Source organism: Dicentrarchus labrax, unplaced genomic scaffold (assembly GCF_905237075.1).
Source record: "Dicentrarchus labrax unplaced genomic scaffold, dlabrax2021, whole genome shotgun sequence".
Lineage (NCBI taxonomy): Eukaryota > Metazoa > Chordata > Actinopteri > Moronidae > Dicentrarchus > Dicentrarchus labrax.
In genome coordinates this window covers 672,847-699,316 of record NW_026136716.1, presented here as the reverse complement: position 1 = coordinate 699,316, position 26,470 = coordinate 672,847, and the positions used below count along the sequence as shown (strand labels likewise).

The 26,470-nt window shown below is 39.2% G+C and overlaps 2 protein-coding genes across 52 annotated transcripts in view; both read left to right on the top strand.

Moving 5' to 3' along the window:
- Positions 1-1,083: 1,083 nt before the first annotated feature.
- Positions 1,084-21,734, top strand: LOC127378332 (programmed cell death 1 ligand 1). Of its 50 annotated transcripts, none has more exons than XM_051427005.1 (7): positions 1,084-1,214; positions 2,326-2,372; positions 8,425-8,742; positions 10,914-13,296; positions 15,147-15,290; positions 15,482-15,591; positions 17,348-18,125. In XM_051427005.1, exons 1-4 carry the CDS (start codon positions 1,198-1,200, stop codon positions 11,033-11,035), a joined length of 504 nt encoding a protein of 167 aa, XP_051282965.1. In that variant the 5' UTR covers positions 1,084-1,197; the 3' UTR covers positions 11,036-13,296; positions 15,147-15,290; positions 15,482-15,591; positions 17,348-18,125. The 50 variants fall into 50 exon arrangements, with proteins under 50 accessions (XP_051282965.1, XP_051282964.1, XP_051282961.1 ...); XM_051427004.1 differs by having other exon boundaries at positions 10,914-13,510; XM_051427001.1 differs by lacking the exons at positions 1,084-1,214; positions 2,326-2,372; positions 8,425-8,742 and adding an exon at positions 20,452-21,734 and having other exon boundaries at positions 11,037-13,510; positions 17,348-17,534; positions 17,858-17,876.
- Positions 21,735-24,955: 3,221 nt separating this feature from the next.
- Positions 24,956-26,470, top strand: part of LOC127378329 (BCL-6 corepressor) — a 31,455-nt gene continuing 29,940 nt past the window's right edge. The window contains exon 1 of one of the 2 annotated variants that reach the window (XM_051426949.1): positions 24,956-25,314. The gene's annotated coding sequence lies outside the window, so the exon portion shown is untranslated. Of the gene's footprint in view, positions 25,723-26,470 lie in introns of both variants that reach the window. The other variant, XM_051426948.1, reaches the window with a different exon arrangement.

Below are 26,470 nucleotides of genomic sequence, written 5' to 3'. Positions count from 1 at the left end.
TGTGTAGGAACCGTGACGTTTTGGCACCGCGTGTGCCGTGCAACACTAAATGTTTAAATCACAGCCCTACGTTGTATACGCCTCCCTGTAATTCACTCACTCATTAGGATACTCTGCTCAGGCTGTGACTAACACAGACAACCATGTTGCTGCTAATCAGTGTGCTTATAATTCATTACTTGTGTTGTTGTTGTTGTTTTTGTTGTGGTGAATGTACGGCAGGCTGTAGCCAACGATATATAGCGCAATTCATTACTTATAGGAAACGTTTCAAGAGCAACAGACTACCTCCAAGCAGCACAGCACAGGGAGAAGTGGGTGTAATGAGGAAGACGTAGCCAGTCAAACCAACCAATAGAAACTCTTCTCTCGTCCACCAGCCCATCAAGTGCAGTTGAATTTGCAAGCAAAACTTTTGAACTTGCAAGCAAAGAGGACGCAAAATGGTCGCATGTTTTTACTTACAAACATTAGTTTTGATTGAAGTTGAAGAAATATGTTCTCTCATATTTTGTTTTCAATTGCAACCTGTTCTGTTTCCATCTCAAAAACATTTTTTTTGACTGCCACTTACTCTTTTTTGCTCTCAAATCTCTTTTTTGGTTTCAAATCTATTCTATTTGATTGAATAATAAAGGAACAAAATTCTCTCCATAATCAGGATAAGTTGGGGACTTTATCAACCTCCAGTGGTGCAGAACAAGTTGTTGACTCATTTCTTGTTCCCTGAAACAGGCCTTTTTATATAATTCTGAAATGTGCATTATTTTACTCTGGCAGTTCACCACTTTACCTTTGGACCAACTGCTTGAATTTCTATACAAAACTGCAAGAATGGGGTGTTTGACCTGGCCCCGGCTCAGCAAGAGACCCCCCTCCCCAGTTGCTATTAGGGGACAGAGGGGACAGATGATGAATAATTCAGTAAAAAAAGTGAAATTCGTGAAAAATGTTGTAAATTATAATTCATATGTGACGGATTTACCCAGAAACTCAATCCGATGAATCATATTGATCATATAAATGCTATCTATTGGAAAAAGACTCTGAACGAGCCTCTAAGGAGCGTAAGCGCCGTACGCACTGACGTCGGACGCCTGACGTATGACGTTTAGTTGCGTAGACGGAGACATGGACGTCCGTCTGCTAACAGAAGATTAAGTAAAGTTTAAAGCTCCGTTCTTCACCTGAAGCAACATGGGTCGATGGACGAGGTTAGTTCTGATGGAGGAGAAAGGCCCGAGCCCCAGAAACCAATACATCACCAATACATCACCAATACATCACCAATACATTACCAATACATCACCAATACAAGGCCCAGGCTAACGTAGCTAGCGGCAGTGGTTTAACATGTGGATTGTGTTCGGGGACTTTGATGAGCTGTGTGCAGCCGGACTGACAGACTGAGGGTGAATGAGTGAGACGGTGATCAATAGGACGGAAAGAAAGAAATATATTATAAATAAATAAATAAATATTACCGGAAGACACCTATAATTAGCATTGTTAGCTGGCTAGTTCCGGTACCGTATGTATGTGTTCGTCGTACGTGGACACACAGTACTGTGTGTAAGTAGTGTATGAGAGGGTGCTGTGTGTATCTGTGTATGTGCTGACAACTCATTAATGCATTCATTAATCATTAATCCGGGGGGGGGGGACACACCTGTGGGCCCTCCCCTCTCCTCCAGGTGTCCTAGGGGCCTTTAAAAGTCCCGCGCTGAGGTTTGTCTCTGAGGTCACAGAAACCTCATTCAGAGACGAGGTGTGACCTTTGACTCGTTTCAGAGGCGAAGGTGAAACAGCCTGTCACTGGTTAACTGCACTGGGGCCGCTGCACGCCGCTGCACGCCGCTGCACGCCGCTGCACTTTACCACAGCTAACCACACAGTGCATATTCTCAGTTATTGTGGGAAGTGAAACTCTCAGTGTGTTCTGTAGGCAGAGCTGCAGTCACTGTTTGTCCCGTTATATCTGCAGCATCGGGCGTATCAACCCTCTCTGATCTGCAAATACTTCACCGCCAGAAAGCAAACCGCCACAGTGAGAAACACACTTCACGTCACTGAATTCGGACCAGAACTGGTTTCACTGGGGCTGTCTGACGAGTTGCAACAGGAGCTCCTCTGTTATTAAACTCAAACTGAAGTGATGATGTAGTCTGCTGTCTCTCTGCAGAGCTCCACAGTACCCGTCTGAGAGCACTGGTTGTTCTAACCTGCAGCGCAGTGGGTGTTTGTTTGTTCCTGTCACACTCTGAGCTCTGGTCTTTAACCCAAACACAGAACACTTCATTAACTACACTGTTTGTGTGTCTGCAGGTTGGGACTCTCTGTGCTCTGGATGCTGCTCTGCAGGCTCAATGCAGGTCAGTGCATCTTAAATACTAAAGATTATTATACGTATGATGTCTTTGTTATGAGCGTCCCCTGCTCTGCCCAAAAAGCAGATCTCTCTGGATCAGGATTACAGTCTCTGGATAGATCTCGGTCTGTGGGTCAAAGTAACACATAGTTCAGTAGTCGATGCCAAACCAGTGGAACTTCTCCTTTGTGCATATATCTTCTTCCACAGTCTAGTATTATTAACCTCAGCCCACACTGGATCCGCCCTTCCAGAGGGACCAGGATCATTCTGGTCTCCACCCACAAACCACCTTTTGAGATTTAATCATCATCAGAATTAGTCTTCATCAGCTCAGCTCCAGATTTCTTTCAGACAGCACACATGTTGTTTCTTTAAACCTTCAGTAGTCTGTTTTCTCCAGCAGCTGCAACCTCAGACACACAGTAATGACAGCAGGAAACCTCAGTGGATGCTCTCATATCAGCAGGGACTCATATTTGTGTTTACCCTCAGGAATCCTTCCAGCTACACAAGGTTCAGTTGCAGGAAAAATACTTGTATTTCAGGCTGCTCCAATGAAGAGAGATATTCCTAAACTTAAAGACATTAATGATAATTACAGCTGTTAATGAGCCCTCTGATGAACATAATATAAAGTAAGTGCAATCTCAGCTTCCTGAACAGAAAACAGAGAGTAGTTCTAGTGTTACAGTGGACTAAGTTCTCACGGGTTCAGAGGCGCTGAGGACGCTTTGAGACGTTCCTGCTGCTGTTGAGTAATGCGGCCGCAGTACAGAGTGTGAAATAACAGCTAGTTACTGCACAACTGCACACTGACAGTGTCATTTTATATGTAACCAGAGAGCAACATCCCTAGAGTTACTGACGATATTACAACACACAACCATAATACTGCCATAATAATAACCGACATCAAATCCTGGATGCATTCCAACTTCCTCAAACTCAACTGTGACCAATCAGACCTTATCATTATCGGCCCCAAATCCCTCACCAAAACCACAGACAGTTTCCACCTCACCATTGACAGCTCCACCCTGTCTCCATCCCCCCACAGTCGAAACCTCGGAGTCATCTTTGACAATAACCTCTCCTTTGAACATCACATAAACCAAATCACCAGAACTGCCTTCTTCCATCTCAAGAACATTGCCCGTCTTCGCCCATCACTCTCCTTCTCTGCTGCTGAAACCCTCATCCACGCCTTCATCACCTCCAGAATCGACTACTGCAACAGCATCCTCTATGGCACACCATCCAAAACTCTAAATAAGCTACAGTACATCCAAAACTCCGCTGCACGTATGCTCACCCACACCCGCACCCATGATCACATCACTCCCATCCTCCAGAACCTCCACTGGCTCCCAGTTCCACAGCGCATTCAGTTCAAAATCCTCCTCCTTACACACAAAGCCCTCCATAACCAGGCTCCTTCCTACCTCACTGACCTGCTCCATCGCCACAATCCATCCAGCAGCCTCCGCTCATCTGACGCAAACCTTCTGACTCCTCCACCCCGGACCAAGCACCGAACCTGGGGCGACAGAGCCTTCTCTGTAGCTGCCCCCTCCTTCTGGAACTCTCTCCCCAAACACATCCGTGACTGTACCGACCCTCCAACATTCAAATCACTTACAAAAACACACCTTTCTAAAATTGCTTTTAATGTTTAGCTTAGTCTGATGTGTTTTTAGTGTTTTACTGTTTGATGTTGTTTTGCTGCTTTTATGTTTTTATGTAAAGTGTCTTTGAGTATTTAGAAAAGCGCTTATAAATAAAATGTATTATTTATTATTATTATTATAATACAGCCATAACACTGCCATAACACTGCCATAATACAGCCATAACACTGCCATAATACTGCCATAATACAGCCATAATACAGCCATAACACTACCATAACACTACCATAACACTACCATAATACAGCCATAACACTGCCATAATACTGCCATAATACAGCCATAATACAGCCATAACACTGCCATAATACAGCCATAATACAGACATAATACAGCCATAACACTACCATAATACAGCCATAACACTACCATAACACTACCATAATACAGACATAATACAGCCATAATACAGCCATAATACAGCCATAACACTGCCATAACACTGCCATAACACTGCCATAATACAGCCATAACACTGCCATAACACTGCCATAACACTGCCATAATACAGCCATAACACTGCCATAACACTGCCATAACACTGCCATAATACAGCCATAATACTGCCATAATACAGCCATAACACTGCCATAATACTGCCATAATACAGCCATAACACTGCCATAATACAGCCATAACACTGCCATAATACTGCCATAATACAGCCATAACACTGCCATAATACAGCCATAACACTGCCATAATACAGCCATAATACAGCCATAATACTGCCATAATACAGCCATAATACTGCCATAATACAGCCATAACACTGCCATAATACAGCCATAATACTGCCATAATACAGCCATAATACAGCCATAATACTGCCATAATACAGCCATAACACTACCATAATACAGCCATAATACAGCCATAACACTACCATAATACAGCCATAATACAGCCATAATACAGCCATAACACTACCATAATACAGCCATAATACAGCCATAACACTACCATAATACTGCCATAACACTGCCATAATACAGCCATAACACTGCCATAATACTGCCATAATACAGCCATAACACTACCATAATACAGCCATAATACAGCCATAACACTGCCATAACACTGCCATGACACTGCCATAATACAGCCATAACACTGCCATAACACTGCCATAACACTGCCATAACACAGCCATAGCACTGCCATAACACTGCCATAACACTGCCATAACACTACCATAATACAGCCATAATACAGCCATAACACTACCATAACACTACCATAATACAGCCATAGTACAGCCATAACACTGCCATGACACTGCCATAATACTGCCATAATACTGCCATAAAACAGCCATAACACTGCCATAACACTGCCATAACACTGCCATAACACTGCTATAATACTGCCATAACACTGCCATAACACTGCCATAATACAGCCATAACACTGCCATAATACAGCCATAACACTGCCATAACACTGCCATAATACAGCCATAACACTGCCATAATACTGCCATAACACTGCCATAACACTGCCATAACACTGCTATAATACAGCCATAACACTGCCATAATACAGCCATAATACAGCCATCACACTGCCATAATACAGCCATAATACAGCCATAACACTACCATAATACAGCCATAATACAGCCATAACACTACCATAATACAGCCATAATACAGCCATAACACTGCCATAACACTGCCATAATACAGCCATAATACAGCCATAACACTGCCATAATACAGCCATAATACAGCCATAATACTGCCATAATACAGCCATAATACAGCCATAACACTACCATAATACAGCCATAATACAGCCATAACACTGCCATAACACTGCCATAACACTGCCATAATACAGCCATAATACAGCCATAATACAGCCATAATACAGCCATAACACTGCCATAACACTGCCATAACACTGCCATAATACAGCCATAATACAGCCATAATACAGCCATAACACTGCCATAATACTGCCATAATACAGCCATAACACTGCCATAATACAGCCATAATACAGCCATAATACAGCCATAATACAGCCATAACACTACCATAATACAGCCATAACACTACCATAACACTACCATAATACAGACATAATACAGCCATAACACTGCCATAATACAGCCATAATACAGCCATAATACAGCCATAACACTGCCATAATACAGCCATAACACTGCCATAATACAGCCATAACACTGCCATAATACAGCCATAACACTGCTATAATACAGCCATAACACTGCTATAATACAGCCATAACACTGCCATAACACTGCCATAATACAGCCATAATACTGCCATAATTCAGCCATAATACAGCCATAATACTGCCATAATACTGCCATAACAGTGCCATAATACAGCCATAATGCTGCCATAATACAGCCATAACACTGCCATAACACTGCCATAATACTGCCATAATACAGCCATAACACTGCCATAACACTGCCATAATACTGCCATAACACTGCCATAATACAGCCATAATACAGCCATAACACTGCCATAATACAGCCATAATACTGCCATAACACTGCCATAATACAGCCATAATACTGCCATAACACTGCCATAACACTGCCATAATACTGCCATAATACTGCCATAACAGTGCCATAATACAGCCATAATACAGCCATAACACTGCCATAATACAGCCATAATACAGCCATATTACTGCCATAATACAGCCATGACACTGCCATAACACTGCCATAATACAGCCATAACACTGCCATAATACTGCCATAACACTGCCATAACACTGCCATAATACTGCCATAATACTGCCATAACAGTGCCATAATACAGCCATAATACAGCCATAACACTGCCATAATACAGCCATAATACAGCCATATTACTGCCATAATACAGCCATGACACTGCCATAACACTGCCATAATACAGCCATAACACTGCCATAATACTGCCATAACACTGCCATAACACTGCCATAACACTGCCATAATACAGCCATAACACTGCCATAACACTGCCATAACACTGCCATAACACTGCCATAATACAGCCATAATACAGCCATAATACAGCCATAACACTACCATAATACTGCCATAATACAGCCATAACACTGCCATAATACAGCCATAATACAGCCATAATACAGCCATAATACAGCCATAACACTACCATAATACAGCCATAACACTACCATAACACTACCATAATACAGACATAATACAGCCATAACACTGCCATAATACAGCCATAATACAGCCATAATACAGCCATATTACTGCCATAATACAGCCATGACACTGCCATAATACAGCCATAACACTGCCATAATACAGCCATAACACAGCTATAATACAGCCATAACACTGCTATAATACAGCCATAACACTGCCATAATACAGCCATAATACTGCCATAACACTGCCATAACACTGCCATAATACTGCCATAATACTGCCATAACAGTGCCATAATACAGCCATAATGCTGCCATAATACAGCCATAACACTGCCATAATACAGCCATAATACTGCCATAACACTGCCATAATACAGCCATAATACTGCCATAACACTGCCATAACACTGCCATAATACTGCCATAATACTGCCATAACAGTGCCATAATACAGCCATAATACAGCCATAACACTGCCATAATACAGCCATAATACAGCCATAATACTGCCATAATACAGCCATGACACTGCCATAATACTGCCATAATACAGCCATAACACTGCCATAATACTGCCATAACACTGCCATAACACTGCCATAATACTGCCATAATACTGCCATAACAGTGCCATAATACAGCCATAATACAGCCATAACACTGCCATAATACAGCCATAATACAGCCATAATACTGCCATAATACAGCCATGACACTGCCATAACACTGCCATAATACAGCCATAACACTGCCATAATACTGCCATAACACTGCCATAACACTGCCATAACACTGCCATAATACAGCCATAACACTGCCATAATACAGCCATAATACAGCCATAATACTGCCATAATACAGCCATAATACAGCCATGACACTGCCATAATACAGCCATAATACAGCCATAACACTACCATAACACAGCCATAACACTGCCATAACATTAATTTTTACAGGATATTTTGCTGCTTCAGTGATAAAAACAATTTTTGTTGGATAAACTTCCAGAATTATAAGATTATTATTATTATTATTATTATTATTATTATTATTATTATTATTATTAATTAAGATATCTGTCAGTTAAATAAATCCATTTAAAATAGAAAATAAATACTTTCTTTCCTTTTAGTGTCACTGATTTTATGAATGTATGAACAGTAATAAACAGTTTGTGTACTGTACGACCATATGGGCTCTCAGGGACCTGCCAGGAGAAAGTCCAGGGTTTTATCGGAGACGCCGTCCTGCTGCCCTGCGTCTACACCGAGGACGACCGTCTACTCTCCGTCTTCTGGAGAGACAAAAACGACAACAACATACTGGACATCATCAATAACGTACCGAACAACTCAACACAGCACCAGAGATTCAGAGGTCGAGTGCTCAGTGACCCATCGCTGTACCAGAAGGGAAACTTCTCTGTCACCTTGAAGAACGTTCAGCAGGACGACGCCGGTCCCTACGAGTGCGTCATCCCGTTGGAGAACTTCCAGCTGAGAGTCACTCTCTCTGTTTCAGGTTGGTCTGACCAGCAGCCTCTGCCTCCCTCCAGACACACTTTAAGCCTGAACCTGGTAAACCTGGTTCCACGAGGACACGGTTCTAATAACGTTGTCTCGAGTAGGGCTGAAAAACATCTCTGTGATTCTTTAGATCAAGGCTTCGTTTGTTTAACACAGATTATTATTACAGATTATTACAGATTATTACTAATTATTACTGATTATTACTAATTATTACTGATTATTACTGATTATTATTACAGATTGTTACAGATTATTACTAATTATTACTGATTATTACTAATTATTACTGATTATTACTGATTATTATTACAGATTGTTACAGATTATTTCAGAGTATTACTGATGATTACAGATTATTACTGATTATTACTGATTATTATTACAGATTGTTACTAATTATTACTGATTATTACTGATTATTATTACAGATTGTTACAGATTATTACAGAGTATTACTGATGATTAGATTATTACTGATTATTACTGATTGTTACAGATATTATTACAGATAATTATTACTGATTATTACAGATTATTACAGATTATTTCTGATTATTACAGATTATTACTGATGACTATTACAGATTATTTCTGATTATTACAGATGGTTGTTACAGATTATTATTACTGATTATTACAGATTATTATTATTACTGTTGGACAGAGCGCTCTGGAGAGAGAAAATGATGAACTACAGTGAAACAAGCGAGCTGATTATTTCCTGTGAATATTGATCAGAGATTTCCTGATATTTTTATACAATCATAATGAATCAACAGGCTGCTTTTTTAAAATAAATTCAGTGTTTTCTTCTCCCTGATACTTGCGTACCTGCATACTTTTGGAGGAGGCTAAATGAACCACAGTGGCTCCTCCTCCTCTTCCTTCTCCTCTTTCTCTCTGTTTGTTGTCTTCAGCAGCAAGTTTCATAAAAACACCAAAAAAAATCTGTCGTAACATCAGCTGTTGGAGGAAGCTCATTGTTAATGAAAATGATAAAATAAATATCCACCGTGCCTGCGCCAGGGAGCGTCTGACCTCTGCCCCGGTACCTATAGCAGTACTATAGCATGGGGTCGCACGGTCTGATTTTAGAGTATGTAAGAAAACTTAAGAAAATAAAGGCTGATATTTCAGCACCTGGTTCTGTGAAGAAAAGTATAATAAAAACAATGAGAAGAAAACTCTGAATCTGTCAGTAAAGAAGCCTGTTGAATAGGAAATGATCTGTTCATTTATGTCCATTGGTTTAAAAACTAAAGGGCTCCCGTAGAAAAACAAGTTTTCAGGAGTTTTAGTATCGACTCTTGTGACATCCCGACTGAAATATTGTTTGATGAAGTTATTAGATTCTAACAGAAGTCGTATCGGTTCACAATCCCAGAAGAAAAGCTCAAACACTCACTCAGATGTAAAGCTGGTTTCATTTCATCGAAATCAAGTGATCAATGTACAACCGATGTTTGTAAATGATCAATAAAGTAGAGCCCCATATAACAGCAGAAGAGTATTGATCACCTGGAGAAGCAGATTTGTGTGGACGCTATCATCATTCAGGGTTCAGGGCTTCCTGTCTCTGACTGAGACTAGCACTGTGTCTCCCAGCATGCCTCTGTTCTGTTGTTTATAACAGAGCTGTGTCAGTCTGTGCTGTAACGCTGCCCCCTGCTGGTCCAACCTGTGGCTGCAGTTTACACACTGAGAAAGCTCAATGATATGATCACATGTAAAATGAATCGGTATCAAAGTACAACCTCAGCATTGATATTAATCCATCAGACTGATGTTACTGGACCTGAAGAGTCACTGCATCCTTCCCCTTTAACAAAGGTGGATTGTGGGTAACTGAGTGTGTGCTAGCAGTTTGACCTGTGGTCCTCCAGCTCTGTGCAAGTCTTTATCCTGACTCATAGTGCTAACTAATGCTAGCTAGCTTTAGCTTCCACAGCGAAGAGTCCAAACTCGTGTGTCGTGTAGTTTAATGATGAAATCTTTCACTTGAAGGAACAACGGCCAGTTGAGCAGCGGACAGACTGACTGTGGGTGGTTCATGTTACATTGCAGCCAACCTCTCCCGGCTCTCTACCTCTCCTCTTGGGGCAGATCTGGCTCAGAGTCCGCGGCGCTATAACCCCAGTCTGTTTGTTTGTTTTGGTGTTGCAGGTAAACGTGTTGAAGCAACTCCTCCAGGACCAGCAGGCGGCGCTGCAGTAACACCGACCTCCCTCCATCTGGTTCTGCTTTCTGTCCCTCTGTCTGTGTTCTTCAGCTCGAGAACGTGTTAGAACTTCAACTTCATCTAGAAAACACTGTAGAAAAGTTTCATTTCGTGTAGGAAACAACCTCAGAGTATTATTTTATTGGTATTGTTATTATTATTGTTATTATGAGTATACAGTCAGGATAGTGAAGTTTTATTTATTTCATTTCATTTAAATTCATTTTGAAACGAGTTAAATAACTATTCCCACCAATAATCAACCTCACAGTGTCCACACTCATTAAAGATCACTGCAGCCCAAAATAATCCAAACTGATTTACTGTCAATAAACGGATGGAAGTGATGCTGAAATAACGACACCATGATGGCGGGTGTTAACCGACTGAATTCAGACTCATATTTTACAACTTCCTCTCTTCCTTTACTTCAAGTTCAAGTAGTCTTACAAGACCGTACGGGCTGGAGCTAGCAGTTACTAGCTGGTTAGCATGCTAACCTCAGTAACACAACACACAGATGGCTTCGACATACAGTCGTAGCTGTTAGGGTGAGTTTCCACCATAATGCAAATGAATGAAGTCTGAGGTAAAGAGGACGACATACGGAGAGACAGAGCTGAAATTCAGAAAATCATCATGATGTCGTTATTTCTGCATCATTTTGATCCGTTTATGGACATTAAATCACAGAAAGTATAATTGAGGCCATTTCTTTTATTTATTTTTATTTCTATTACACATTACCCCTTTTATAACAGAGCGATCAGTAACAGCGTGTCTGTAAAACTCTAAAGCTCCAGACAGTAACAATGTCATATTGAACACCAAAGATTAGTTTTGATCATTATAATAATCAATTAATTGTCTTAAAGACAAACACTGCACCTTAATTCTGGTTTTTGCTTTGACGTATCTATTATTATAATGAAACAGTTCCTCTGAAGAATATTGAAGCATATTGAAGCTTTCTGCTCAAGTAATCATATCACTAATAATCAGTTCCTTCTCTACTTTCTGGATAAAAAACAAAACAAAATACAGAACTATTTAAAATGTGCCTTAAAAAACATCAGAATTTAAATAAAGTGTCTCTAATGGTCTTCTGTAGAAACAGCAGCTGCAGCAGTTACATGTTATCTCTTTATATTTATCCATTATTGTTGTGAAAGTTAAATCTTGGGAAATTAAGGATCTGCTGAGTGGATATTAAACTGTGTACTTTATATTTATTTAATATTTTTGTCAGTGGGAACTATTTGAAGTCAAATAGTGATTGTGATTATATTTAGTGACTGATCCTTTCATCCTTCTCAGGACCAGCTCTTGATAATTTCCTCAGTTATAACAGCGTCTCTGCTGTAAATGATCAGACTGAATTTTGTCTTATTGTGAAATAAACAGTACCACCTTTCTACCACAAGATGGAGCCACTCAATCACCTCATACAACACAGCACTGTTAGTACTAATACTGATACTAATATTGATACTGATATTGATACTGATACTACTGATGTAATATTGATACCACTGTTTATTCTGTTAGTACTAGTTCTAATAGTGTAGCGATATAATGTTGTTATCACTCCTTATTGTTGCTGTTCCTACTGGAACCTGGACTGCTGTTAGTGCTCGTACTTCTAACTTACTATAACTTCTTCTGTTTCTATTATAATGTAAATATTATTTCCTCTACAGTTACATACTGTAACTATAGTACTGATGCTGCTGAACCTGTAGTTTCACTGCTACTACTATTAAAGGTTCTCCTGCTGTTAGTATCGTTGTTATTACTGCTGTAACTGTCCTCCTATAGTTACTACTACTTCACCTGAAACTATTACTGTAATAGTTTTATTGGTACTAATACAACTACTGATAATAACTCGACTACTGCTGTTACTACCCTGACTACTACAGTACTCCACTGCTATTAACACTTACTACTTCCATCAGTCTATCAGTTACTGCTGCTGCTACAAATACTACTAATGCTGCTAATAATAGGACTATTACCAATCTGTTTTCCTGAAGCAGTTTCAGTTCCGGGTTTGAAGCGTCTGAGCGTCTGATGAAACCTGCTGTTTGTGGTTCATCACAATCACCCTCTGAAACAGGAAGTGAGCTGAGTACTTCTCTCGCTGTGAAGGAAGACGCTGTGTCAGACTGGTTCCTGTACTGGATCATGGATCTGATTTGGGTCATCCTCCTGGTGTTCCTGGTGTGCACCGAGGCCGGGAATCTGACGGAGGTCCGAGTGGAACTGGGTCACAATGCCACACTGAACTGCTCACTGGAACCACCAAACATCTACTGGTACATGGAGGTACACAGTCAGTGCAGAGCCCTCATCATACGTACTTTTACTAAGAATAAGACGAACAGTAACTCCATTTATACTACTTTTATAAGCAAATATATAGCGGAGGTAAACAGGCTTACGATTGTGAACGCCACAGCAGAGGACTGCCGGCTGTATTTCTGTGCCAGAAAACAAAATAACAGCTTTATATTTGAAGATACTTTCCACCTCGTCTCAGGTAAGAACTGCAGTTTATACCTCGTTTTTACTTTATTATCTGTATATTTATTATCTGTATTAGAGTATACAGTTACATAATCAGGAAACAAAAAAGTAACTTATTACATTTACAGTAATAAAGATGCAATCAGATTAGTTACATTTAGTAAAATCAGGATTTCTGTATCATCTGTTTCCAACAACGTGAACCCAGAAGTGTTGAGGACCAAAGTTTTCTGTTGGAAATGTTCAGTCTGGGTCGCCAACATTTACAAACTGACTTTTTACTAATTAATTAATTAATTCACTCATTAATAATCAGCTATACAGACAATATCAGAGTGGTTGCGGAATCCATTTCTGATTCTTTTAAATGTACAAAATGGATGTTTAAACCGGATGTTGCCATATTTAGACTCCCAGCGGGCGGATTTTTATTAATGTTGAGTTGATTTTAAGGTTATTTATATGCTTAATACACTGACCATGCGATTTAGAATCAAGAAAGCTCAATGTCATTGGTGTAAATGTTCAGACCTAATATTTCTTCACATTTTTTGGCCTTTTTTTGTTTTCATTTTATAATTAACCTGTGACAGAAATATCATCACAATCAACTGAAAATTTATCAAAATCAGCCCACTGGGAGTTGAAATATGGTCAGTCCCGGTTTAAACATCCATTGTTTATGTTTAAAAATGTCAGAAATGGATTCATCACGCCCAATAACCCCCAAAACCACTCCTATATTCATACACTCTCCAACACTCCAAATCAGTCAATCAGTTGCTGAAACATTGTTTATTAATGCTAATTATGCTAATTGTCCAACATATGCAAGTTAGTGTAAAACGTAATCTAACACAAAACTTTGTACTCCACATTTTGGGGTTCACAATGAGGATTTAAAATCAGCTTTAAAAATAGACTGTTCGCTCGATCACAGTTTCTATAGATACAGGGCGGAGGTCACATATCTTTGTTAAAAATCTTCCCTTTTCTCTTTAAGGTCACATTGTTCGGTCGTCTTATAGAATACACTTAGACCCATTCTTTCTTTTTCCTCCTCCTATTAGGCGTCGAGGTAATCCAAAAGAAACTAATGAAATTACTTTTATATTGTGATACTTGGATTAGTTACTTCATTTTGTTTTTACATTTTTTAAGTAACCCTCCCAACCCTGATTACTAGTAATAATATTACTTTGCCCAGTAACTATTAGTGTAACTAATTACTGATAATATTAAAGTATTATTACTTTCCTTCCAAGCTATCTACAGCTGCTCGCTTTATTCTCATTACTTTTTCTGAAACTACTAGACGATTAGTAAATAGTTCTCAATCAGTAACCTTATTACAGCTTATTGATCGTTAGTAAGGAAGTATGTGAATATTGATATGTGTTCTCAGTATTGGGGGAGGAGTCGGATTTCCAACATGAATAAATGTAAGGTTACTAAAGTCATACTACTACTGTGCTACAACTGCTTGGCTGCTAATGCTTCTACTAGCCAAGGCCCCTGATGCCAGCGTGGAAGCTGAGCGATGTACTGCTGTGGACGGAGGAAGCAACAGAACTCACTTTACCCAACTAAAACATCAGATGTGAATTCAGCGTACGTACGGACTTTATTTCTTATTTTTGTTGTTCCAGATGTTCCAGCTGTCACTCCGCCCACCAACAGCTGTGCAGGGAACCACCAGCAGCTGCAGCAAAACAGGCCGATATGGCAGAGTGAGCTCATCCTGTACGGCTCCTTCGCCCTGAATATCGCCCTCCTCGTCTTCATCTTCATCGGTCAGTCTGTTTTTAACCTTATTACAGTTTGTATTATAAATACCAACAGAGGCATCGTGTGTCTGTGCTGCTGAAGAACTTTAACACTACAGGACGTTAGCATGTAGCTGCACTGACACCACGTCTACCTCCACACAGCTGGAGGCTCATAATGATGACATCATATCTAACAGCCACCTTTATTGTGGCAGGTTTGGTTTTTACGTCTCACCTTATGAAGAAGAAGAAGAACTGCAACGTCCAGCTGAATGACCCTTCACCTTTGAGCCCTGAGAACCCAGAGAGACTGGAAGCAGCACAGGTAAACACACTGCTGCTATTTATCATTACATCATTTATACTGAGACACTACTGCTAATGCTAATGCTACTGCTATTGCCCATAGTCCACTGTTTGTTCTTTTACATGTACTGCTGCTAACAGTACTATCAGTAGTAATACTCCTAGGGATCCACGATAACTTTTTTTAAACCGATACGATAACCGATAACTTCCAGCTCCTAAAGGCCGATACCGATAACACACACACATATACATATATATATATATATATATATATATATATATACGATCATGACCTAAGATCATGACATTAATACTATGAACAAACACTTTTGACTCTTAAATGGAGATAGGCCTATTTATTTTTTCCAATGAAAAACTATTGGCAAGTCTCTCAAAAAAAATAAAGGCTCCTTGAACTGATGCAAATACATGGATTACAAACTGGAAAGTGTATTCCAGAAGTTCAAAAAAATAAATATATATAGAACATTGATGCACTGACACAAGTTAGATTCAAACATTTCTATGTAAACACAATCTGAAAAAGTGCATTCCTCAATAACAATAAATCAAATGTGCATAATGCACTGACACAAGTTACACTGAAAGTGTATCCATAGTAACAAAACATTAAGTTTAAATGATTTTGGCTTATGGTTCCATTCAAATGAATACCTTTTCACTAAAGTAAACGAGGTTCAGTTGTTTTAGAGAGACAGAGAGAGAGACAGAGAGAGAGAGAGAGAGAGAGACACAGAGAGAGAGAGAGACAGAGAGAGAGAGAGAGAGAGACACACAGAGAGAGACAGAGAAAGAGAGAGAGAGAGACACAGAGAGAGAGAGTTTTATTTACTTATTTAATGAAATGTATGAAATTGTTCTTATGTAATTTATTTTTAGCTTTGGCAATATTGTTGTTTTACATTCATGCCAATAAAGCTGATTTGAATTGAGAGAGAGAGGGAGAGAGGGAGAGAGAGAGAGAGAGGGAGAGAGAGAGGGGAGAGAGAGAGAGAGACGTCGAAGCGATGGCTATGTTTCAGGTGACTTATCAGGTTTGACGTATTGAAGCTCGACCTACTTTTACCTCCTCGTGGAACTTGCTTGGAACATTTGTTACAAATAACAAGCGACCTGTCTTCTTCAGAAACTTTGTAAAGTCCCACACAATCGACGCCATGTCGTTTGTTATCAAACGTAAGCACGCTGTGCTGCATTGTGACGGAAATTCCCTGTTCCCACCTTTACTAGTTGTTCTTTCGACTGTTTTTTTGCTAGTCGTTTAAGTTCATGTTTCTGTTGTTTATGTGTAACATGTGGAAAAATACTGTGGATATCAATTCAAGTCAGCAACTACCAGAATTATGACCGAGTTAACAAGTTATTTTTTGACATGAGGGGGTATTCTTGAATTTTCCCAGTCAGAAAGAGTTTTTCTGATTATGCCAACGTCACTTGAACGCAGCATTCACTGCGGGGCATTCAGGTCTCATAGTGAGAGCGGGGCACTGCCGTGCTGACAAAGTTATATATGTTATCGGGGCTATTCGTCATGATATCGGACTTATCGGTATGACGTAATTATTCCCTGTTATCGGTCCGATAATTATCGTGCACCCCTAAATACTCCTGTATTATAGTATTATACTCATGTATTTAAACTCCTGTATTATTGTATTATACTTGTGTACTGTACACTACACCTGTATTTATACTCCTGTATTATAGCATTATACACCTGTAAACTCGTGTCCTCCTGATCTGTGTTTCAGTACGAGGAGATCCAGCTCCCCACCTACAGAGCCCGCCCACCTGCTGCTCCTTCTTCAGAGTGTATTTACTACAAAGCTCAGCTTCCTCAATCCACACTACCTCAACTGTGACACCTGAACATCTGGACATCTGGACAGTTAATGAACATCTGGACAGTTACTGAACACCTGGACAGTTAATGGACACCTGGACAGTTAATGGACACCTGGACAGTTAATGAACACCTGGACAGTTAATGGACACCTGGACAGTTAATGAACACCTGGACAGTTACTGAACACCTGGACAGTTAATGGACACCTGGACAGTTACTGAACACCTGGACAGTTAATGGACACCTGGACAGTTAATGGACACCTGGATAGTTAATGAACACCTGGACAGTTACTGAACACCTGGACAGTTAATGGACACCTGGACAGTTACTGAACACCTGGACAGTTAATGGACACCTGGATAGTTAATGAACACCTGGACAGTTACTGAACACCTGGACAGTTAATGAACACCTGGACAGTTACTGAACACCTGGACAGTTAATGGACACCTGTACAGTTAATGAACACCTGGACAGTTACTGAACACCTGGACAGTGAATGGACACCTGGACAGTTAATGAACACCTGGACAGTTACTGAACACCTGGACAGTTAATGGACACCTGTACAGTTAATGAACACCTGGACAGTTACTGAACACCTGGACAGTTAATGGACACCTGAACTGTACCAATTATTGTTATTATTATTAATGAATATTAAATATGAATTCATATCACTGCTGTTCAGACTGGATGTTTCAACCATGAATTAATACTTTTGTTATGTTTCATTTCTTCTTAAAAGGTGGCCTATTGACCCTCCCTAAGCCCCGCCCCCTTTAGCTCTGCGCTCCAATAACAGTTTAGTAAGCCACGGTCAACTTCTGCTAACTGCTAGTTACTGCTAATGCTACTAATAGCTACTTTCTCCGTGCATCAAGGAAGACGACTGAGGCTTGCTCAACTGCTATTGGAGCACAGAGCGAAAGGGGGCAGAGCCTAGGAAGGGATAATAGTGACATTTTACACCTTTAATGTTGATCTTGGATCACCTTTTTAATTTTAGACTGTGTACCTAACAGGAAGTTCCTCCTTTTACTGTCTCACCTCCATGAATTATTCAAATGCTCTCGTTTGGAAAACGGTTTATTTTTTTTGGTCGAACAAATTCTCACGATAACTGTCCAAAGAAAACATATTTTGAAGTTTAATAGACTCCTCATTTCTTTCTGTGTCAGAAGTCACACAGTAGTTTAAACCTCTCTTTAAATGTGTTAAACATCAGCATACAGGTCGGAGTCGTCTGCATATCGAGACACTGCACCTGTCCTGAACTATTAAAGTTATCTACTACCACTACACCTTCAGCTACTGCTGCTACCACAAGTACTAATACTACTGTCACTAGTAGTACTTTAGAAGAAGTACTCGTAGTACTCAGTGTCATACAGTGAAGGCAGTGTTTCTGTAGTACTTTCAGATTATAAAATACTTCCTATACACACATACAGTCTGTCTTCTGGAGCTGGATGGTACAACAGTTTCCTGAAGCAGTTTCAGTTCTGGGTTTGAAGCGTCTGATGAAACCTGCTGTTTGTGGTTCATCACAATCACCCTCTGAAACAGGAAGTGAGCTGAGTACTTCTCTCGCTGTGAAGGAAGACGGGTCATCCTCCTGGTGTTCCTGGTGTGCACCGAGGCCGGGAATCTGACGGAGGTCCGAGTCGAACTGGGTCACAATGCCACACTGAACTGCTCACTGGAACCACCAAACATCTACTGGTTCATGGAGGTACACAGTCAGTGCAGAGCCCTCATCATACGTACTTTTACTAAGAATAAGACGAACAGTAACTCCATTTATACTACTTTTATAAGCAAATATATAGCGGAGGTAAACAGGCTTACGATTGTGAACGCCACAGCAGAGGACTGCCGGCTGTATTTCTGTGCCAGAAAACCAAATAACGGCTTTATATTTGAAGATACTTTCCACCTCGTCTCAGGTAAGAACTGCAGTTTATACCTCGTTTATACTTCATAATGCTGGAAACTTCAGAGCTGAATTCTCTCCTGTCACATTTAATTAATTATCTATGTATCTATATATCATATGAAAGTACACATATTCATAATGAGCTAACTGCTTGTTAGCACGCATATTAGTAGCATATTAGCTCTTTATTAGTCATTATAAAGTAACTATGAGGGTTACAGACATTGTTTAATTCGCTGTTACACAATCTGATGAATACTTTATATAGTGAACCACCAGCACATTGGGACGATATGGCAGAGTGAGCTTCTTGTGTTCGTCTTATTGGCCCCGAATGTCCTCTTTGTCTTCGTCGTCTTTGGTGAGTGTTTTTAACCATATTTGACTCTGTGGTCAGCTGCACTATAAATACCTACAGCTCAATGGCATCATGTGATTGTGCTGCTGCTACAAAGGAACTGCTGTACAAAGTAAAAACACTACAGGATGTTAGCATGTAGCTTCACTGACCTGACACCAAATGTCCAACTTACATATGTATATAACCTCTAACAACCACACCTTGTGTGTGGACATTATTTTGGCAGGTTTGGTTTTTAGACCTAACCTTATGAAGAAGAACTGCAACATCCAGGTGAATGACCCTTCACCTTTGACCTCTAAGACCCCCGAGAGGCTGGGAGCAGCACAGGTAAACACACTGCTGCTATTTATCATTACATTATTTATACTGCTGCTAATGCTACTGCTAGTACTAGTTGTTGCTACTGCTAACATTACTGCCACTACAGCAAGGCAAGTGCTAACAGTACGACTGATAATGCTACAAACCTGCAACTACCTGTACAACCAGCCAATACTGCTAGCCACTGCTACATCTGCAGCTAATGCTGTTACTAACCTGTTATTGTTGTTCTGACATCATACATAACAACATAATCTGTACTCCTGCTGTGTGTTTCAGAATGAGGACAGCGCCCTCGACAGAGCCCCCCTGCCTTCTGCTAATCCTTCAGAGTGTACCAGTGTTTACTACACGGCTTCAACACTGACACCTGAGTGAACACCTGGACAGTTACTGAACACCTGGATGGTATAGTAGTAATTAGCAGTAAGCAGTAAATAGCATTAGCAGTAAGTAGCTTGCTCCACTTGCACAGAGCAGAAAGGGGTGGAGCTTAGGAAGGTTTTGAACCTGTAATGTTTGTCTTAAAACCCCCTTTATCTTTAGACTGTGTACCTAACAGGAAGTCAACACGTTTGTGTTTCTGTTTGTGTTTCTGTCAGAACAAAATCTCTGAAAACATAAAAGTTTAACAGACTCCACATTTCTGTGTCAGAGGTCACTGACAGTGTCACACAGTATTTTAAACCTGTCTGTAAACATGTCAAACATCAGTATATAGGTTGGAGTCGTCTGCATATAGAGACACTGCAGCTGCTGGAGAGACTGTTACTATATTACATTAAAAAAGAAGCTCTGAGACACAGATCCTGTTACTGGAGGCAACCAGGAGCTTCAGTTCGAGCTGCTTTCAGCCGTTGAGGTTGTGGGTGTGGGTGGAAGGTGTGAGGTTGAACAAACTCTCCACTAAGCCTCAGATTTAACACTTGAAACCTTTTATTTGACAACATTACAGACACATTACTGCAGAATTCAGAATGTTTATTACTAGAATGTACAATAAAGTCTTTGCTTCAGGTTTTGCTGTTGTTGTTGGGTAAAGGTGTAAACTCTCTGAAGCAGCTGTTTCTGAGACAGTGTAAACAAACAAGGTGTTGTTTGTCTGAGCTCGGAAAGTTTGATAAAGGCATCAACCTCCTACTCACACTGTGGAGGTTTGAGAAATATCCTGGGTGGGAAAAGTTGGCTAAAACTTGAACCTTTTTCTTTTGAAAGAAATGTTGCTTTGTGACTGCAGCAAAACCACATACAGAGGTGTGATTTTAATACTTTGGTCTCTTCCTGCTGCCTCCACCTGCCCTTCAACGTTTCCGTTCCAGCCTACAGAGCGAAAGGCTTTACAATCTGATCAATCTGAGGACAATACTTATTGATTACTCTTAAATTAGGTCTACAAACCGGTGAAACTGAGTTGAATGACGGCCAAGATAATGTGTTAAACGTGTGTGAAATGTTGTCGTAATTACAGCATCAATTGTTCACCAATGTGTTTGTGATAGTCAGAAGGTCTGTTGGCAGTGATAATAAAGTTGTGCTTTTGTACATTTATAATAAAGTTTTGGGGGGGGATTTTAAGCTGTGAGGAGCAGAGAGTTCAGATATTTGTGTAAAGATGTAGGAAGTAAAAGTAGGAAGTTGTCATAAAATAAACACTTATTAAGTAAGTGTGGTATCCGAAGGCCTTTAAATTTAAGTTACAGTTTGTTATAATTTCAAGTGATATTTTTGTCAACATATGCAGTGTTAGTAAGACATGAGGTTCAACGTCGTAATTCTTACTATGAAATGTTTAGGTTAGGGGCCTCTTCGAAGCCCCTTGGACCTTTACCTTCTGACGTAAACATTTCAGTACATCTGATTTCTTTTTTTCATCAGCCTTTAACCGCAGAGCGACTGAAGTTGTTAATGAAGAGAAACCACTTCCTCTTGTCAATGTGATTCAACTGGGGCTGATCTGAACACTGAATGCTCCTCTTATCATATGTATTTGCATCCCTCACACTAAAACACACCAAAACACACTAAAACACACTAAAACACACTAAAATACATGAAAACACAAAATAAATACATTAAAACCTGTAAACATACACAAAAGAGGAACGAAGAATCCACTGAAACACAGTAAAAACATAAAAATCCACTCTGTCATCTGATCTCTGTGGAAACATTCTGGTGTCACAGTGTCGATCAGCAGATTTCACAACGATATCATCATCATCATGTGTCTGCCACCGAGGTCAAAGGTCAGAGACATCAGAACGATACCAGACAAAAACTTATTCCTGTGACCTTGTGAGGAAACAGAGCGACTGTCTCATGACTTCTTGTGGACTCACCGATACATAAACCAGAACCACTGTTGGCTGCTAACCAGAAACCCAAACACACTGCAGAGGGTTGCAGTGTCTCTTAACAGCCAGCAGGGGGCAGCTCCACTCTATTAGTATTGAGTCTTATGGAGATTAATGAGTTCAGTAAACAGTTTCCTGATGAGTTTCTGGTCTCAGTCTCTAGTTACAGTCTTCTTCCATACAGCATGATGTTCATTTAGTAACTGATGGTCCCATTTAGAGTAAAACAGACCATAAAGCAGGGTATGCTTTAGGGCGGGGCTACCTTGTGATTGACAGCTCATTCTCAGTGAGTCCGTCCAGCTCAACACACCACAAAATACACTAAAAACATGCAAAATATACACAAGACTGCACTAAATATGCACAGAAATACACTAAATATACACAGAAATGCACTATAAAGACTGGAAATACATGAAAAAGGCATGGAAATATGTAAAATAGAATGAAACCAGTAAAAATAGCTGAAAACTGCAGTTGAAGTGTCCAAACAGTGAGCTTTCACTCTCACAAAGCAGAGAGTTGGCGCCTCCTGCAGCTGTAAAGAACAAACACATTGAAAGTGCACAAAAAATACACAAAAACATACATTAAAATACATGAAAAGGCACAAAAATAGACATAAACATACATTAAAATACCTGAAAAAGGCACAAAAATAGACATAAACATACATTAAAATACATGAAAAGGCACAAAAATAGACATAAACATACATTAAAATACATGAAAAAGGCACAAAAATAGACATAAACAAACGTAAACCAGTGAAAATATCTGAAAACTGCAGTGAAAGTGTCCAAACACTGAAACAAACATTAAAAACCCACAAAGAAGAAGAAAATATTTAAAAATAAACTGTATGATCGATTTAGTTGCACATACTGCTAACAGAAAGAGTAGCATCAGTACAGGTAGTGTTAATAGTTAATACAATTATTATTTATAGTCCTGTAATGAGTTGCAGTTCCTTCTAGCTCCACGTGGGGGCGCTGTAGTGTTACCGTGTGTGTGTGTGAGAGAGAGACTGTGTGTGTGTGTGTGTGTGTGTGTGTGTGTGAGAGAGAGACTGTGTGTGTGTGTGTGTGTGTGTGTGTGTGTGTGTGTGAGAGAGAGACTGTGTGTGTGTGTGTGTGTGTGTGTGTGGCTGCACACACTTTATTTGACTTTATTTCATTTATTTATTTTAGTTATTGATCAAATTAAACACAAGACATAAAAACAATAAAGAGATCAATAAGTCAGATGATTGATCTCTGTATGAACTGAATAATTTCTGATCGGAATTTTTTTTATTAAACTCATCAGCTGCATTTTATTATTTTATTTTATTTTGAAACTGACAGGAAAACCTTTCTCTTTACATTCTGACGTAAAAAATAAAACAAATAAAATAAATTATAAATTATAATAATAATATTTTTTGTCTAAATACAGAATTCAATGACAATATAAAATACTGAAGAGCTGTGTAAAGTCAGAATTATTGATCCGAAATAACGACATAATGAATGCTGTTCTGCCTTCAAAATAAAAGCATTGAAACCTTTGTCAAGAATTGTAGTTTTTACTCTAAACATTAATTATTATATATAATTATATAATAATAAGATTAAATGTAATATTTGACTCACTGATTAAAATCTAATCTCAGGTTTGTTCAGGAAAAAGTTTTTCATTCTTTTTAAATACATAAAATAAATATATAAAATCATGATGAACATTAAACGCGGGAAAATAAAATACAATTTAACGTTTGATTTTATGATCATAAATGTGTGTATATATATATATATATATATATATATATATATATATAAAGTTATAATCTATAAACCTGTCATTAGTTAGCGCATTAACCGTTAGCTCGCCAGCTAATTCTGGTCACAGCAGCTACGGTCGCTTTATTATTATCAACAAAAATATAAATCTGATAATATTTTAATATATTACTGTAGATGATTAAACTGCCCAGCAGCAGATAAAGTCAAAGAGTTAAGTTCAGTTTACTTTAATAATAATAATAATAATCCAGAATATTATTCTGAACATTTATCTGTAAACCTGCAAAATAATTCAATTATGTTTTATTCATTGTTTTATATTTTTGCTTAAATGAATGAAGAGATTAATTTTCAATTATTTATTTATTTATTTACTTACTTCAATTAACAAACATAATCAAACAACAAGAGTACAGAATAATAATAATCAATAATAATAATAATAATAACAATAATAATAATAATAATAATAATAATAATAATAATATTAGCAACTAAAGTGGAATTAAACTGAGAATGAAAAACGGGAATAATCACACAAAAATAATATGTTTTTAAATGTTTATATTTATTATTATAAAGTATTTTGCTCCTTTGACTCGTAAATTCTTCTTCTACGATCTTTAAAGTCGCTGCGAGTGGTGCTTTTATTCTGAAAGCGCGTGACGGAAACGCGGTGGTTTATTTTGGTGGAGCTTGACGGTTCGGAGCGCGAGAGCGGCGGAGAGAGAGAGAACGAGGAGGAAGAGAGGGAAAAGAGAGGAGGAGGAAGAGGAGGAGGAAGAGGAGGATAAAACCCAGCGGACGGACGGACGGACGGACGGACGACGGGACCGGAAACAAAGAAAACAAATGTGGAATAATCCGCCAACTGCGCGCGCGACACCCTGAGGAATATTTCCGCTCGCGGAGGAATATTTAAAAAAAATAGTTTTTCATTTTCGGGCTGTTTTTTTGTGGATTGGATCCCTCCGCCGCTGCCGCCGCTGCCGCCGCTTCCTGCCGGGACTCCGCGGAGGAAAACACACACACACACACACACAGAGTTCAGCCCGTACCGGAGGGCACGTGCGTGTGTGCGCGTGCGCGTGTGTGCGTGTCCAGGTGTGTTGTCCTCGCGCGGCGGTTGGTCGCCGCTGCTGTTCGTTAAATTTGATGTTTTTCAAACGGAGTTCCGCGCAGCTTTTATTTTGACCTGTGCGTGTGAGTCTCAGCATGCGGCAGCGAGGCTCCCGCACCAGACTCCATTCATAAACTGCTCATTTTTATTTATTTTGCTTTGTGTGTGTGTGTGTGTGTGTGTGTGTGTTTTTGTGCCCCTGTTTGTGTTTGTGTTTCTGTGTGAGTGTGTGTGTGGGTCCACGCGCCCGTCCTACATCAGCACGCGGCAGATCAATGAGGATGGATCTATTTACCTGAGCACGAGAGAAGATTTAAATGTTTTTTATTAGTTTTTACCGGATGGATATGAGATCAGAAATAATCCAACTGAGACATTAATAAGAACAAAAGGTGAGTTTAGAAATATTAATATAATATTTTTATTTATTTATTTATTTATAACTCATAATAATAATAAGGATATTTAACTGATTAATTGTTTCCACGTTAGGATATTCATATTTCACATTAGTTTGTGCTGTCACATTAATAATAACTGGACTTTTTATTTGGAAACAAATAATTCATAATATACAAACTGTAAATTTAATTTCTCTTTTTATCACTTTTATTTAGTTTTTATTGTATTTTCACTCTTTTTATACTTTGTATCCTGTAGAAACATCCAATATATCAGGAATATATCAGATGTCACAGTTAAATCACAATGTTTATCCTTGATCTGTTCCAGCCTGATGAACAGACGATCATAAGTATTGATCGTGAACATAATTGTTAAAATGTCCATTTGAGACTTTAAAATAAAGTAAAATCAGAGAACAGCTGTTCCACCTGTTAGCTGCTGGCACAAAATATTACAAAATATAGAAAATCGGAAAGAATCGATGACGTTGATCAGAATATGGATTTGTTTAATTTTAGTCGGTATTATATTTAATAATGAATTTATTTTATTAAACTGTTAATATTCACATTATTACCAAAGTTATGGATTAAAAATGTCTCGACCATTTTATATTAGCCGCTAGCTCAGCTACAACACAGCCGTTAGCGTAGCTACAAACAGGTAGCACACGGAAAGTTTTACAAACAGCGTGAATGTGCTTCTAGTGACTGTAAAAGCTCCAGCAGACAGGCT